General features: G+C 40.3%; 2 protein-coding genes across 2 annotated transcripts in view; both read right to left on the bottom strand.

Moving 5' to 3' along the window:
• Positions 1-2,239, bottom strand: part of LOC139932611 (NUAK family SNF1-like kinase 1) — a 40,993-nt gene extending 38,754 nt beyond the window's left edge. The window contains exon 1 of the mRNA XM_071926429.2: positions 2,107-2,239. Within this exon, the coding sequence (XP_071782530.1) occupies positions 2,107-2,239 (133 nt within the window). The remainder of the gene's footprint in view (positions 1-2,106) is intronic.
• Positions 2,240-4,684: 2,445 nt separating this feature from the next.
• prl2 (prolactin 2) lies at positions 4,685-8,586 on the bottom strand. Its single transcript, XM_071926432.1, has 5 exons — positions 8,565-8,586; positions 7,670-7,857; positions 6,838-6,939; positions 6,068-6,247; positions 4,685-4,879 (listed from the first exon to the last, which is right to left on the bottom strand). The coding sequence occupies exons 1-5, from the start codon at positions 8,584-8,586 to the stop codon at positions 4,685-4,687; spliced, it is 687 nt and encodes a 228-aa protein (XP_071782533.1).
• Between the last annotated feature and the right edge of the window lie 6,870 nt (positions 8,587-15,456).

The following is a 15,456-nucleotide window of genomic DNA, read 5'->3' as shown; positions in this document are numbered from 1 at the left end:
TCAAGGTATGTTTTCTAACTGTGTTGATATACTAAGCACATGTGAAGTGGCACTGCAATTGACCAATCTCATCTGCTGTAGTTCCTGTCTGCCTTTGGGTGATGTGGATGCTTACCCCCGGAGTCTGCTTAGCCAACGCACCTTTATGTCAAGGTACTGGTTACTATAGTTAGTGGTAAGTAGGGTATGGTAAATACCTGAGGTAAATTGTTGTTATTACAACGTTGTAGACCTGTTACTAATGTGTCTCCTGTATTGTAGGTCTCTATCAGCTGCTGTTTTGCCTTCATAGACATAATAGTTTTGTCTTCACAGACATAGTGTTTGGCCTGTCCTGCCTGTTGTAATTAACTCTCTGTGATTGTGGAACTGGGTGTTTGTATTTTAGATTGAACCAACTGGTGGTTTTGTATTTACTTTTATGCTTTGTTTTCATTATTATCCCCCCTTTAGTGGAGCTGAGTGCTGGCTTGTTGTGGAGGCTAGGCACACTAGTGTGGTTCCCTTCACCGTTTGTAGTGGTAAGAGCACTGGGACACAGTATTGTACACCTGTTTGCAGTGGTTGCCATTTACCGTGAGTACACGAGTGGTGGGTAAGTTATTGCCCTCTTGGAACACATCCTTAGTTAGTCTGCCTCTCTGTTGCTGGCCTAAGCCCACTTTCCCCTTTTGTAGTTTTGTTTTATTAAAAGAATGACATTGTTAACATAACTAAATTATTGTAATAAACCTTTTGCTACATCTTCATAGAAATTTGATTCATTTTCTTTGTATTTCTAACCAACTCTCTCCACAGACCCTTCCAGTCATCAAATATTTAATAAATTTGCATTTCTCTTGGAATCACGTCTCTGTCTTCCTTCGGTTAACGAACTTGTGTAGCCTGTGTATGACCACGGTATTAGTCCAGGTTCCCCCCTCTATAATTCCTGGGGTGAAATTCCCCAGGTGGCGTTGTCGGGTTAGCTATTTTCTTTTTACTCCTACCCTTTTTGCTGCCTAAACTGCTTAAAAGAACAGGACCACCTTCATCCCGAAAACCACTGACCCAAATCAGTTACACGATATCTCAGTGGCGCCCAACTACAATCGGTCCAATCCTCCAGGGAATCCTCTCAGGTGTTCTCAACGAAAGACTGGTATTGGCATGTGAGATTATCCCAAGACAGAGGGATTTCATCTCCGCACCTGGATGTGCTGAAAACCTCATGCTTCTCGATGGGGTAATTAAGATGAGCAAGAGGGAGAGAAAACTGCTGGCAGTGGTTTTTATTGACTTTGCCAAGGCATTCGACTCTCTCTCCCACAGACATCTGGTGGATGTCCTACACCAGAGAGGGGTCGATAAGATGGTAATGAAGCTCATAAAGTCCAAATGCAGACTTTCCAAAGAGATTGAACTCAAGGTGGGAATCAAGCAAGGGGACCCACTATCGCCAGTGCTTTTCAACTTGACCATTGACCTTCTACTTTGTATGTTGGAGAAGGTTGGTATGGGATTCTCGGATGGCCAATCCTCGATCTCCACCTTACTAAATGGACCATTAAAAATAATATCTTTATGTTTCAGGACAACAGCTACAGCCAAGCCAGCCAGCAAGCCAAAGGATGTGGGGACTTGCTACAACCCATCATATGCAGTTTTATACATGGGTAAATGTGAGGAAGATTACGTTTATAATAAGGAAAGGAACCCGTGGTATGATAAAGTCATCTGGTGGGGGAGATATATAGATGCCATTCTTTGGTGGTCTGGAACAGAAAATGAACTCCTTGATTTTCATCAATATTAAACAACACTAATAATAACATAAAATTGACTCTTGATTATAGTAAGAATAATATACACTTCCTGGATTTGAATATTTCTTTGACACCCTGAAGAAGGCCCTATGGCTGAAACATGTTGGTTTTTTTAATACTTCTTTGATGTAATAAAGTATGTAGTTTTTTGATACTTCAAAGGAGTTGCCATGGTTTTTTCTTTACGTTTTTTAACATTGTTAAAATAACATCTGTTTATGCAGTACGTTGACTAATAGGCTTTGTTAGGCTTTGTTTAGTGTAAGAGAAAATTTCGCTAACGTTAGTGCTGGGCCCGGGCGTAGACCGGGGGGGCCGGTGGTGGCGATGTGGTGTTCCACCCCGTGCTTGCCGGTGGATGACGAGAAGGTGGGCTGCGTGAGGTCCGGGAACTTGGCGAGAAGACGGAGAAACTCGTCTGCGGCGGAGAGCATGCTAGACAGTCTGATGGAGTCTACTCCGCTGAGTGTACACGCGTATGAACTGAAGGTGACAGCGTTGATCAAGCAGCGGTGTTTGACATCCACCAGCAGTCCATAGGCGCATAGGAAATCCACCCCGAGGAGGGAGACGGACACTGTTGCTGCTAGCGTCTGTTAATGCTGTATTTTTGTATGCAGTTGGGATGCCATGCACTCCAAGATTCACCCTCTGAGACAAAATCATGAATAGACCTAAGCAGGTTACCTTGGATCTCCTTGATTTTTACTGTTTGTGTGATGTTTTCATAAGCATAACTTAGATATTGGGAATTCTTGGAAGTTGTGAATGTACAATTTATATACTTGGGTCTGATACTTTACACTGTCACATTGGTCAGCTTCAAGGACAAAACAGGTGGCGAGCTTGAAACTAGCATTATGTGCACTCAATGCATATACACTCTGACTACACTCTGAATGCACACAACCACACACACACTTGCTTTCGCTAGAAGAAAATTTGAATATTATTCATCATGGTGGATTTAGGGTTTAAACCACACAATGTTATGCTAAACTTGTCCCAAATCAGCTTGGTTTTGTCTGCATCATCAACACACACACACACACACACACACACACACACACACACACGTCTGCCGATTGTCTCTGACAGTTTGGCGGTCTGCAGTGTCTCCCCTCATCACTCCTAAGTGACATAGAGGCTTCTGGGAAGCGTATGCTGATGCACCAGGCATCACCACCAATCAGGGAGGGTGTCAGTCAGGCCTGGCTGAGGCATGGCTCATGCTCAGATCTAGCTGCTGTCTCTGTAGGCAGACACTGATTGTCACACTTACACCTACAACAGTTTTTTTCTTCAAATTTGCCACAGTCTTTTCACTGCGTTAAAAAAAAGACCTGATTAGTACACTAATTTGTACACTTCTGTTAGTAAACTAACAGAAGCATCAACAGGAACAACTCAACAAAGTGCTGAAATAATTAAAGTTGACAACCACATTAATTTTGAGACATTAGTGTAATTACGGTTAACAAACGAGACCATTACCAAGATGCTTGGAAGCCTCTACCAGCCTCTACACTGCTATTTACACTGTGAGCCACATTTTTACTGCACAAAACTACTATTACACAACATAGTGCATGTTAGTGGTAGCATACGATCAGTGACATAGTTTATGCTAAATTGTTACTATGTAGCCTACTATCACTCAACATAGTGTATGCTAAAGTGTTAGCATGGAGACTACTATCACTAAACATAGTTTGTGCTAAATTGTTAGCATGTAGCCTACTATCACTCGACATAGTGTATGCTAAAGTGTTAGCATGTAGCCTACTATCACTCAACATAGTGTATGCTAAAGTAACTCACTGTATTCCTTTAATGGGAATCAGTTGCCTCATCCCTCCACCTCGCCCCTGCTCCGCTACAGCTAGGCTATGTATAGGCTAGCTGGCACTGACATATCATTTGACATGGTTGGAAGTGGAAAGCTATGACTCAGTAGTGTAAAAAATGTATATAAAGCCTGAAGCTAGAAAATTAGCTAATATTTAATTGAACTGTTGATACTGTTCACACACACACACACACACACCATCGCAAACATGCACCACATACAATATTCTGTAGCCTAATATAAGTTAACAGTCAGACATCTGAAACCTGTCATGCATTCACGCAAATACACGCATATGTATGCTGATATGTACATTCACAGTGATTCACACCCCTCCCAAATCACAAAGACAGCTTCATGTCCCTCTATACAACCACACACAGACACACAGACACACAGACAGACACACAGACAGACACACACACACACACACACACACACACACACACACACACACAGGTCTGCTTGGCTGGCTAATTCAAACAAATAAATGTTGATTTCTGCTCAGGAAACTATTGGTTTATTTCAAAAACACATTGCATTTTAAGTATCTCGTCTGTAATGAGAGAAAAAGATTGCTTCTATTTCCATCCATGCTTGTTGAGATGTTTTATATACTACCACTGTATCTAAAGATGATATGCATTATACAGGTTTCTATGATATCCACATTGTGCACTCACTTCATCCTCTCTGTGCTGTACTCAAGTTTGTCTGACCATGCAGTACACGCATACTTCTACACATACTATATAATGTAACCACTTGTAAAAATAATTGTTTCATCAGGCATGAACTGGGAGGTGTCCAGAGTCTTTCGGTTCCAGTAGCAGTCCATTCATGATATGAGTGAACATACTGACCAGTGATGTAACGAGAGTCTGAATCAGTTAACGTCTCAAACGCTGCAGATAGAAAACACAACCGAAATCACGGCTTCATCCACGTCTTTTTTATCTGATACATTTCCATCCCAACGTTTGCTGACATTTCCTGAACTTGAACACGACCCCCCCTGGTTTTCTAGCCTTCAGCAGCCGTGCTCGGGAACGATGCGACACTTGAGGATCTTCAGGTAGTTCTGGACTTTGTTGGAGTCTCGGCGGAAGCAGTAGAGGAGGTCGTAGTCCTTCATCAGACGCCATTCAGCACTGTCAGGGGGCAGCAAAGCCTCGGGAGAAGCTAGGCTGCTGACAGAGTTACTGATTATCCCCAGTGTCTGCATCTGAGGCAGAGAGGACATACACATACACATCAGCTTTGTACAGTTAAAACAGGCCTACATTACATTACATTACATTACGTCATTTAGCAGACGCTTTTGTCCAAAGCGACTTACAATAGGTTCATTTTATAGTACAGTAGTGAAACCAACTGCGTATCACACTCTTCATCAGCTAAGCCTTTTAATAGGAATAAGTAGCATTTGCAGTGAGACAGACAGTAGGCCTATCTGATTTTAACCACCAGCGAATTCCATTGGAAATCCATTCAAGGCTGTGTGCCCAAAGCTCACTCACTTTCTCACTCTTTCTTTCTTTCTTTCTTTCTTTCTCTAGACTTGCATCCTGCAACGGATCATCTGAGGGTTAACAATCCAGTTAGGATCTGGTGTGTGACGTAAGGACTTTGTCATCAGTGTTATGTTAGCATTTACTACAATTATGTAACATGGCACTGAACTACGTCCCTGCAGGCTATATTACGGAGCAGCGCTGAGCATTCACGCAACATACTACCAATGGTAAAGCTTTATTTTCTGGGTCTGCAATTTCCTAACTGTAAATTTCTTAGGAAGTTTCCTGGAAAGAACCATTACATTATGTATTAATAACAGGGAAAACAGAGAAAGAGTTCAATGGTAGTTGGTAAGTACTTGGTCATTTCTTTTGGAGTTTCCAAGACAGAATCATGAAATTATGTAGTAGTTATATAGAAAATTAGAAATTAGAGGAAAGAATTCAACAAATAACTATATTATATAATTATATGAATAATGACTTGGTTTACCAAATTGACCTTAGCCTATTATTTTCCAGTAAATAGTTTATAGTTTTGCAGTTCTTTCCAGAAAACTCGTAGAAATTGACAGTATCATATCGACTCCACCAGACTGCTTAGATTTTCTATATAACTACTACATCATTTCATGGTTCTTTCCAGGAAACTTCCCAAGAAATTAACAGTTCCTTTCTAGGAAATTGTGGACCCAGAAAATAAAGCGTTACCCTACCAACTTCCGAAGTTCGAAGTTTGCGGGAGAATATATTTTCACAGGATTATGCTGCAAACTGGGTGCTATAAGTCTGTGTTTGAAGAAAAAAAACTGGGTGCTATGAGTCTGTTTGAAGCAAAAAACTAGCTGCTATATAAACGCCCCACCTCCTCACATCCACATGCATATAAGCCATACCTTCTCAGCCACTTTGTCCACACCTTTGCGCAGCTCGTGCACCATGTCACTCATCTCCAAGGCTTTATTGGAGCTGAAGTTGTTGAAGTCGTGGTGGTGATCCATGCTCTGGTGGAAATGCCATAGAGGATCCCTCCATGCCACCAGGAGCTTCAGAATCACTTCCGTCAGCTCCTCTCTCTGCAGGGAGGAAGGACAGGCGGACACATAAGACATTTAAAAAGAAATGAATGAAAAGTGAACAGGTCCTTTAAATCATGATTGCGATGACATTAATGAGATAAGACAGTACACTGCAGCAGTAAAAGCAAGAGGATACAACAGAAATATGTAACATAAAACGAGAATATTAACAGTTGGGGTTATATAAATATAAGCCAGCATAAACATCAATATGTACACAGTATATAAAAATATAAGAATATAAAAAAGAAAAATCAATATGTATACCAGTATGAAAAGCCATTGTAAAAGTATCAGATTCAGATTCAGATTCAGACAACTTTATTGATCCCAAGAAGGGCAATTCATTTGCAGCTTACCCAGTCCATACACACAGTTTCCAAACTCACAGACAAGGTAGTTATATGTCAGAGGCAACAGATATAAGTATCAGTATATATGCAGTATGTAAGAGTAAGAGGGAGATGGGAAAACTGAAAGTACTGAAATATACATGTATGTGTAAATTAGATATATGATGTGCAAATGTGCATGATAAAACAGTGAAAAGACAGTGAGAGAGACAGCTGGTATAAAGGTTAACTCACCGCCAGTCTCTGAGCGTTCTCCTTGCCATTGGGAGTGAGGATGGTGGAGGTGTGACAGTTGACCCGACCAATGTGATTCTTACTGGGCAAGAAGTACTGCTCCTTACAGGTCAAACATGAATGGAGGACGGAAACGTCAGAGGTCAGGCGGCAGCTAAATGTCAAGTGTGGCTAGACTAAAAAAGTAATGAATGAAATAGTAGAAAAGTCTACTATAAGTGAATCATTTGAAATGCTGGAAACATTGATCTAAAGTCAGTAGCCTATTAGCTATTTTCTACGAAGCAGATCTTACAAAATGTGAAAAAAAAAGTTGGCTGTTTTACTTTAAATTGTTCCTCATCTAATCAAAGTTTATATTATACACACTGCTCAACCAGAATACTACATGGTTATATGCACAAGACATTTTCTTCAGTAACGAGTTCCAGCACTTAGTCATGCACAAAGCGCCACTCATTATTACTGCATGTTAATGTTATTAATTTGATTTGTCATCCAGCTGTAACAAATTAATTTGACTGATTCAATTAATTTATATCATTCAGAAACATGCTTAAAAAACAGTTATTATAAGAACAGAGACACTGATCTAAAGCAATAAATACAGTCTCATACAGACATACCATGTTGGGCTGCTTTAAATATTTTTGGAGCAACTACAACTGATTTCTCAATGCAGCCTGAGCTAGAAATGTGATACAGTGCAAATAATACACTTATCAATGTGTTTGTCCCTACGTAAATAACCCAAATGCAAAATCCAATTTATTCAGCAAAAACTCCCATTTAGAAAAGCATTTGCAGACAAATCACAAGAGGGGAGACTTACAAACTCGGAGTGCAGGTCACTGGAGATGCCGTGCATCCTGGCTGAGTGTTGGATGACTCGATCGAACAGGTCGGCCAGGGAGAGGACGTGGCAGCCAGCCTGGCCGTTGGTACAGATGGGTGCTGCACCCACCCTGGCCAGCCTGCTACGAAGCAACAGACAGACCAGACCCACCCACACAACAGACACTGGGACAGACAGAGAAGAGAGAAGAGAGGAGGGAGGAACAGAGAAATTAACTATGGCAAAGCATGTGAATGGCTGCAGTCCAAAAAACCTTTAAAAAGAAAAATTTGATTATAAAATATTTGTATTAGTGGCCAACATTTGGCATGTGGCATGTTAGCTTGATATTAGACATTAATAAGAATCTGGTATAATTGAGGTTAAGTCTTGTTTTTTTTGAGTTCCCATGTTTTTGCATGGATTTGTTGTTCTGCCAGTTGGTATTTTTTGGCAGAACACCTAAACAGGCGAATGTACTGCGAGGAGGCAAACCTGCTGTACGTTTTTCACAGAGAAATGAACTAATTGGACCAAAAATATCAATATCAGCCTCGCCGTCTCAGTGCAGAAACCAACAGGGAGGAGTGGGTAAGGAAGTGGGGTAGAAGAAAGAAGATACTGATGGATGTGAGGAAAAGTAAAAGCCTCTGAGTGAAAGAAGATATGAGAATGGAGAGATGATCACTCATCTCAGAAAAGGTGGAAGAAATTCCTACATTGATGGAGAAGGTGAGAGAAGGAAGGATGAGATGAGAAGACGATGAAGAGGTGAACTGGGGAACAGAGAGTCAAACAGAACGGGAGAACATACAGAAAGGGAGTAGGGAGAAAGAGAGGAAAGCCAGTTCCTTCTTTTGCTCCCATCATGCAAAGCTGTTTCAGTAGCTACCTGATCTGAAGCTCCCCGGCATCCTGCGGAACTTGGAGGACTTCCTGGCTCAAAGCAGAAGAAGCTGCAGCTTTTCTATTCAAAGACCCCCAGAGCTTAAGGCAAGGGTCCCTCACTGACATCTGTATCTGAGTCCACTTCCATTTAATACCAGAGGGAGCGAGGGAGGGAGAGAGAGAGAGAGAGGGAGAGAGAGAGAGGGAGGGAGGGAGAGAGAGGAGAGAGAGAGAGAGAGAGAGAGAGACCAGGGAGGGGTGGAGGGCTGACAATGATTACTAGTTACTAATACCCCAAAGACACATGGGTCAGAATAAAAGTAAGCAATGCGTAATAGAATAGAATTAGAATAGAACAGAATAGAAAATGATGAAAAATGACATTTCTCTTCTATTCTCTCCCCAGGCATTGTCATTAAGTCCACATCTATAAAGTTTAGTTGGCTGGCTGCTATAGTAAAATGCCAGTTGTGTCAGTTTACAGACACCCATGCAGCCCATAGTGACCAGATCATTTGCAATTTTTATTGATTGGTAATAGAAAATGTCAATTCCCATTGACCCTTTCCTAATACTGTGGATAATTCTCCGCTCTGGGGTGAATCGATAGTGTCGACCAGTGTCACACTTTGACACTGTGGCACAGTCTGCAACCTGGTCCTGTACCTTCAACATGTCCAGCTATCAGCGGATGGATTTTTACTTACAGCAAAAGTACATGGAAAATTCTATTCAAAAATGCATATGCAATATTTTTTTCATCATCCAGTCCAAGAAATTGATTAAATATCAACTATGTAGTAGCATTATTGCTTAATTCAGTTTTTAATTAATGATAATTAATTAAAAGATATACAGTAAGATGCCAAAAATGCTGTAATGATTGATTTGAATGAATGATGATTGAATGAATGATTTTGTTCTTCAAATCATTAGGACTAACAATCATGGCTATTGATTGTGATTATTAATCACTTCAGCCATAATCGTATACAGCTCTAATAGACTCATTCATATTCTGGCTTGTGAGGATAATTTTGTATCAGCCTATATTTAATGATACACTAGATGGCCAAAAGTATGCGGACACCCCTTCTAGAGGATTTAGTGGATTAGTGGATTCGGCTATTTCAGCCACACCTATTGCTTGGCTCCTCCCCCTCTTAGTGCTTTTATAAAGCAGAAAACAACTAATGATAGACATACTAGGTCTGTGGCAAGAGGGGATTGTATAATACCTATGAGGAGGACTACCTTCGGACAGTCAGCTTTTTCAGTGAGAGCAGCTCACACATGGAACAGTCTGCCAACACTTATCAGAGACTGTGACACATATCGTTCATTTAAAATTAATTTAAAATCATGGTTAAAAGACAATCAAGTGTGTGGCCATACACTGTAACTTATTCAAATAATCTGAAGCGTGCTTTGTTTTATGTATTGTTGTCCTTGTTTTAAAGTATTTTATGTGTTCTTATGAAGTGTGCTCTGCTATATGTACAGTATTGCTGTTCCTGATTTAATGTATTTTATGTGTCTTTTGTAGCTGTCATTACACCTGCCCAGGGACTGCAGTTGAAAATTAGCCAAGATGGCTAAGCTGGCACATTTACAGAAATGTTTATTAATGTGCACTGTCCCTGTAACTTTAAACTGTATAAATAAATAAATAAAATATAAAATCAAGCACAAAGCCATGCAATCTCCATAGACCAGTGCATACAAAGCGTGTCATGTGTGTGCAAATTGTCTGTTGCCGGTTGCAGCACTCACCACCAAGTTCCAAACTGCCTCTGTGTCATCAGTGTTCCAAGTGCAAAAGGAAGAGTCATCTCATTTAGAAAGACGATTAGGACGATAGACGATAGGATGATATCACTGAATTGCAAGGGTGGAAATAACAAATTACATTTACTTTGAGTAGTTTTCAGTAATTTTACTTAAGTATGATTTAACTGAAGTACTCTACTTTGCTACATCTTAAATCACATCCATTACAGAGCTTCTCCTTAAGCATTTCGTCACAAACTGGCTGATGATAAATTGTCCAGTTTTTGCAGTGAACGGGCAGTCAGCAGAGAAGAGTAATCTGGCTTTACTTTATTACTTTTTTGTTTTGTTTTTAGAGATCATGTGTAACAATGTTCTCTTTTGTAAAAAACTCAGTAACTTTTACTCCGAGTGCATTTTAAATTAGCTACTGTTTACTTCTACTCAAGTACGTTTTCACACCAGCAATGTTAATTCTACTTAAGTAAAATTTCAGCAAAGTAACAGCACTTGTACTCCAGTAGGATATTTTAGCAGTCTTTCCACTCCTGCTGAATTGTCACCGTCACTTGTGCCTGTACAATGTGTTTGTCAGGCAGCATCAGTGTGCGTGCCTATCTAAATGGAGTAGCCTGAGGAGAAGCTGATAGATCTGTCAGAGCTGTGACATCATCAGCCCCTGGACGTCATCGCAGTGCTGCGTCATCAGACTGTCTGACTAACGCAGCTCTGTTGTTCAGACACTTCATGTTCACATTACTCCAATCACGATGCATCTCCAACCACTATTATTAACCTCTGTTCATCTGAGGTCAGTGAAAGGATGTACAACCTATCAAAAGCCGTGTAGAGCGCTCCCAGCACCAATAGGAAGAGAGGAGTCTGCTGATCACATAACTTTGTTGGAGCTCAGCATGTCTCCATAGGTCAGCAGTAAATTAATGTTTATTTAGAAAACCTATTGGATGACGTCAATGAATTGTAGCCTGTATCTGCTGTTCTCTGTTGTAGCCAGAATACTCAACTTGTCATACATGTTTGTAAGGCATCATCAGTTAGCAAGTAGGAACATAAAAAAGTAAGTAGCAGTAAGAAACTAGTAGGAAGATAATGAGATATAGGCCATAGTTGCAAAACTGAAATGAATTAAACTGTTCTGTGAAAATTTGCCTTTATGTGGGACACATTGATTGGCCTCCAATTCTAGGATGAAAGTGGTCCAAATATTAATGGCACCCCAGTGTACATGATTATTACAATTTATCATTACCATTAATTTGCATCACAACCTCATTGCATTCAAATAATGTCTATTACCTTTTTACTAACATATCTTGTTTTTGCCCTTTACAATTTGTACAATTCAGTAACTGTATACAATTGTACACAGCAACTTTTCCAGTATTAATCAGTGTTAATGTTTCAGTGACAGTATATTGGAGTTGAGTGAATTCAAAATCATCTAAAAGTGTTCAATTCAAGCTACACTAAGTGATTTTCCGACCACTAGAGGGTGACAGAAACAGCAACACATTTGTAAATAAACCACAGCAAAGCTGCTGGACTACAGAGGCCCCAAAGCACAAACCTCATGAAGGACCGTGCATAAAGGCTAATAGCTAAGCTAAACGTAGAGAGAAGTGTCACCGGTTACCAGACTTGCTTTGCCAGTTTTTTCTCCAGCTGAAGGTTACATGTCCCACAATGACACGTGAAGAGGTAGCAAGTTTACTAGTTGCACAAGTTTACTCGCTCGCTTCATCGATTCCGCCATTATGAGAATTTTTTTCAGGAATGGGAGGGGGAGAGCACCACTTTTAAACAGCGAGGGAGGAGACAAGCTAGTTTAAAAAAAATGAAAAGCTACTGAATGGATCGGGAGGAGCTTCCAGACGGGCTTTGACAACAAGCTTTGACAACAAGCTTTAGGAAAGAGGTGAAAACAGCAACACAGCTTGCCCATGTGTGGCTATTTGTTTATATCATTACGTCTCAAGGAAATCTCCATATAGCACACGTTAGTTTCCGGATTGGTTAGGGTCTGAAATCGCTTATTGCAGGTTTAAGTGATGGGTGTGGACTTGACGTTTGGTTATTAATCCTTTATGTTGCATGAAAGCTATGTATCGGCAAGTATACTCACAAGAATGCTTATTTTTCTATTGATGCCCACATATTTTTGAAATAATACAGTGTCCAATCCACTCAATGCATAAATGAGCACCATAAATGACCGTGCACATTGCTCCAAATGGCAGTGAGAGGAAAGGATGACAGAAATCGTGTAAGGTGATGTCTAAACTGCACACAGCACACTCATGTTTACCAACCCTGCCAGGCTGTGATCCTTTATACCAAAGGATACCAAAGGGACAAGAGAGGAAAAAGATCTAACGTTGGTGAGTTCAGCTTTCTCTGGAGTGCTCGCTCACTGTTTAGGACAGTGGTTTTTAAACTTTTTTTCAGGCGACCCATTTTTCCTAAATGCTCATACTCTGGGACCCAAAGTGAAAGTAAAGGGGTAACACGAATATTATTCAAGTGCAAATGCAATTTTATTGTCAAAACAAGCGCCTATACAGGGTTCGCAATTAATTTCCAAAATGTTTCATAACTTTATACTGAATTTTTATGACAGTAGCCTACTACTGTGGTGCAAGATATGAAAGAACTTTTACGAATGCTGTGACACTGACAATTTATTTTACTGAAAATATTTCATTGACACAAATACAATTCCAATTATTGATCACATTTTGCTTTACAGGTCAACGTTTTGAATTACAGTTTACATGACAACACTGCCTGAAACTCTGCTTACTTCTAACATTAATAGTGCCTTGGTCACTTAAGTCTCACAGCGACCGCATTACAGTCTGATCATCTGCATTTTAATGCGAGAGATGGGCTTGTTTATCATTTTCATTACAACAGCCCAGTTAGGTCGGCAGGATGACAGAGCTACACGCATATCAGGCGCAGAGTTCAGCCTATTTCTGTACTTTGTTTTTATCTTTGTAAGCACAGAACACCCCTTCACACTTGTACGTTGTTGTGAATGGCAGCAAAAGCAGACTACTCATTTGGCTGAGGGCTGGGGACTCTGACGAGACACTGAGCCAGAATGCGGATAGTGGCATTGATGCATGTCTCGCCCTCAAACTGCTGTCGCTGATTAGCTGCAGTAGTTCATCCTCCTCAGGGGGAGTCAGATTGAGCTCCACTAGAATCTCCGTCTCTGTGAATTCAAAAGGATTTTTAATCCATCATTTCTCCGTCAACTCAAGGTGTCTCTCCTCTGGGAAATAATGTGAAAAACTGTCAATGAGCACACCCAAGTGCTTCTGAATGAGATAAGTGCTTGGTATCAATGGCTAAGTGAGTAAGGCTATAGTTGACAACAGTTGGTAAATATTTTTTATTGGTGACCCTTTGGCGACCCTTTCAAAATCTCCCGCGACCCACGATAGGGTCACGACCCAGACTTTGAAAAACACTGGTTTAGGAGATACTTTTGGATTTCACCCTTCAGTTTTGATTCATCACTTCCCAAGATTTCCTACCAGTGACCATACTGACACCAGAATTTCATTTGGGCAGACTGGGTGAATCTACGGCATCTCAGTTAGTGTAGATGGGACGCTCTTCTCTGTTGCAGCCACACTTTATGTTTTAGGCTAATAAGACGGTGGGATTTTTTATTGAGAATGGAGACCGAGGTACAGAAACATTTGTAAATATGCAAATTATGACATTACAGATATCATCTCTTTTTTAAGACTGACAAAAGCAGACAAAAGACAAACATGTAAACATTATGTGAGGGGAAGGGGGAAACAGAAAACGAGAAGTAAAAGAAGAAACAATATATAGTAATAATTCAACATATAAAATAGCAGTAGTATCTATATATAAATATAGCCTATATATAAACTAATAATAAAATAGACGGTGGGATTTTTACCTAAAAATGTTGCAGCTTTAAAATTCAAGTGTGAAAAGAAAATTGTGTTTATTTGTGGCAGCAGTAATATTTAATTCAGTTATGTAATGCTACCTCCACATGTGACCGGACAGACAAGACATTTAAATCAGACTTCTTCGGATTAGTTATAATACCAGGAAAGAGAAGATAAAAATATTGTGATGCAGGAGTACATTCACGTTTCACTCATTGAAGGTTTCGGGTGCAGTGATGACTGGAGGCTGGTTCTCCACGTGACTCTGCTGCACGTTCACTCACACACACACACACACACAGTGTTGGGCGAACGGCCTCGTGTCGTCATGTGCAGACTGACCTGCAGGGCAGCAGGATGACTGTCAGAGACTTAGGCTACATGCCTGCAGGCCAATGCGTCCACAGACTGTGGCCTTTCACTTCATTGTACAGTACAGGAAATTCTCCTGTTAAGACTGACTAACAATGAACTGAAACTATAGTATAGTAATGCCATGGGTATATACTGTAGTTACAGCAAAAGCTCCATGGGACTACTTATTACTGTCTGGTTTCTTTTCCCTGCCACAGGAAGCCAAATTCATATTCTCAACAGTATTCTCAGTACTGTCATTTCTACATGCCCTGGTAATTGTAATTCATGTAATTGCTATTGTTCATTAACAATGGTTTATGTCACAAATTCAATAAGCGTTACTCAATTCAATTTATTGTCCCCGAGGGAAATCCTCCTTGCAGCCAGGTGCATAAGAACAAGCATAAGAAATACACATAAATATGCAAACATACTTTATGTAAAAAAATAGCACAAGAAACAAGAGTCATAAATTAAGAACATGTTCATCCATCCAATAGAACAGCATTAACATAAATAGCACTAACAATGGACTCCTGACTATCCTATAAAAATACATTAACCAGAGTTAAGCAATTTAATGGCATGGGAAATAAAAGACCTTCTGCCAGAGGGAAGAAACTTAAATTTCCCATAAAGGCAATGACAGGGACACTCCAGTATGGCTCCTGACTTTCCTGACAAGCCGCTGGTCAAAGATGTCAGATAGCTGCTTCAGCTTCACGCCTGCGAGGTTAACTAGTTTGTTTCTATTGGCCAAGGACAGATTTCCCCAAGCAATAACAGAAAAGGTGACAACTGACACGAGAA

Source organism: Centroberyx gerrardi, chromosome 24 (assembly GCF_048128805.1).
Source record: "Centroberyx gerrardi isolate f3 chromosome 24, fCenGer3.hap1.cur.20231027, whole genome shotgun sequence".
In the NCBI taxonomy this organism is placed as follows: Eukaryota; Metazoa; Chordata; class Actinopteri; order Beryciformes; family Berycidae; genus Centroberyx; species Centroberyx gerrardi.
This window is presented reverse-complemented; position numbering and strand designations above follow the sequence as displayed.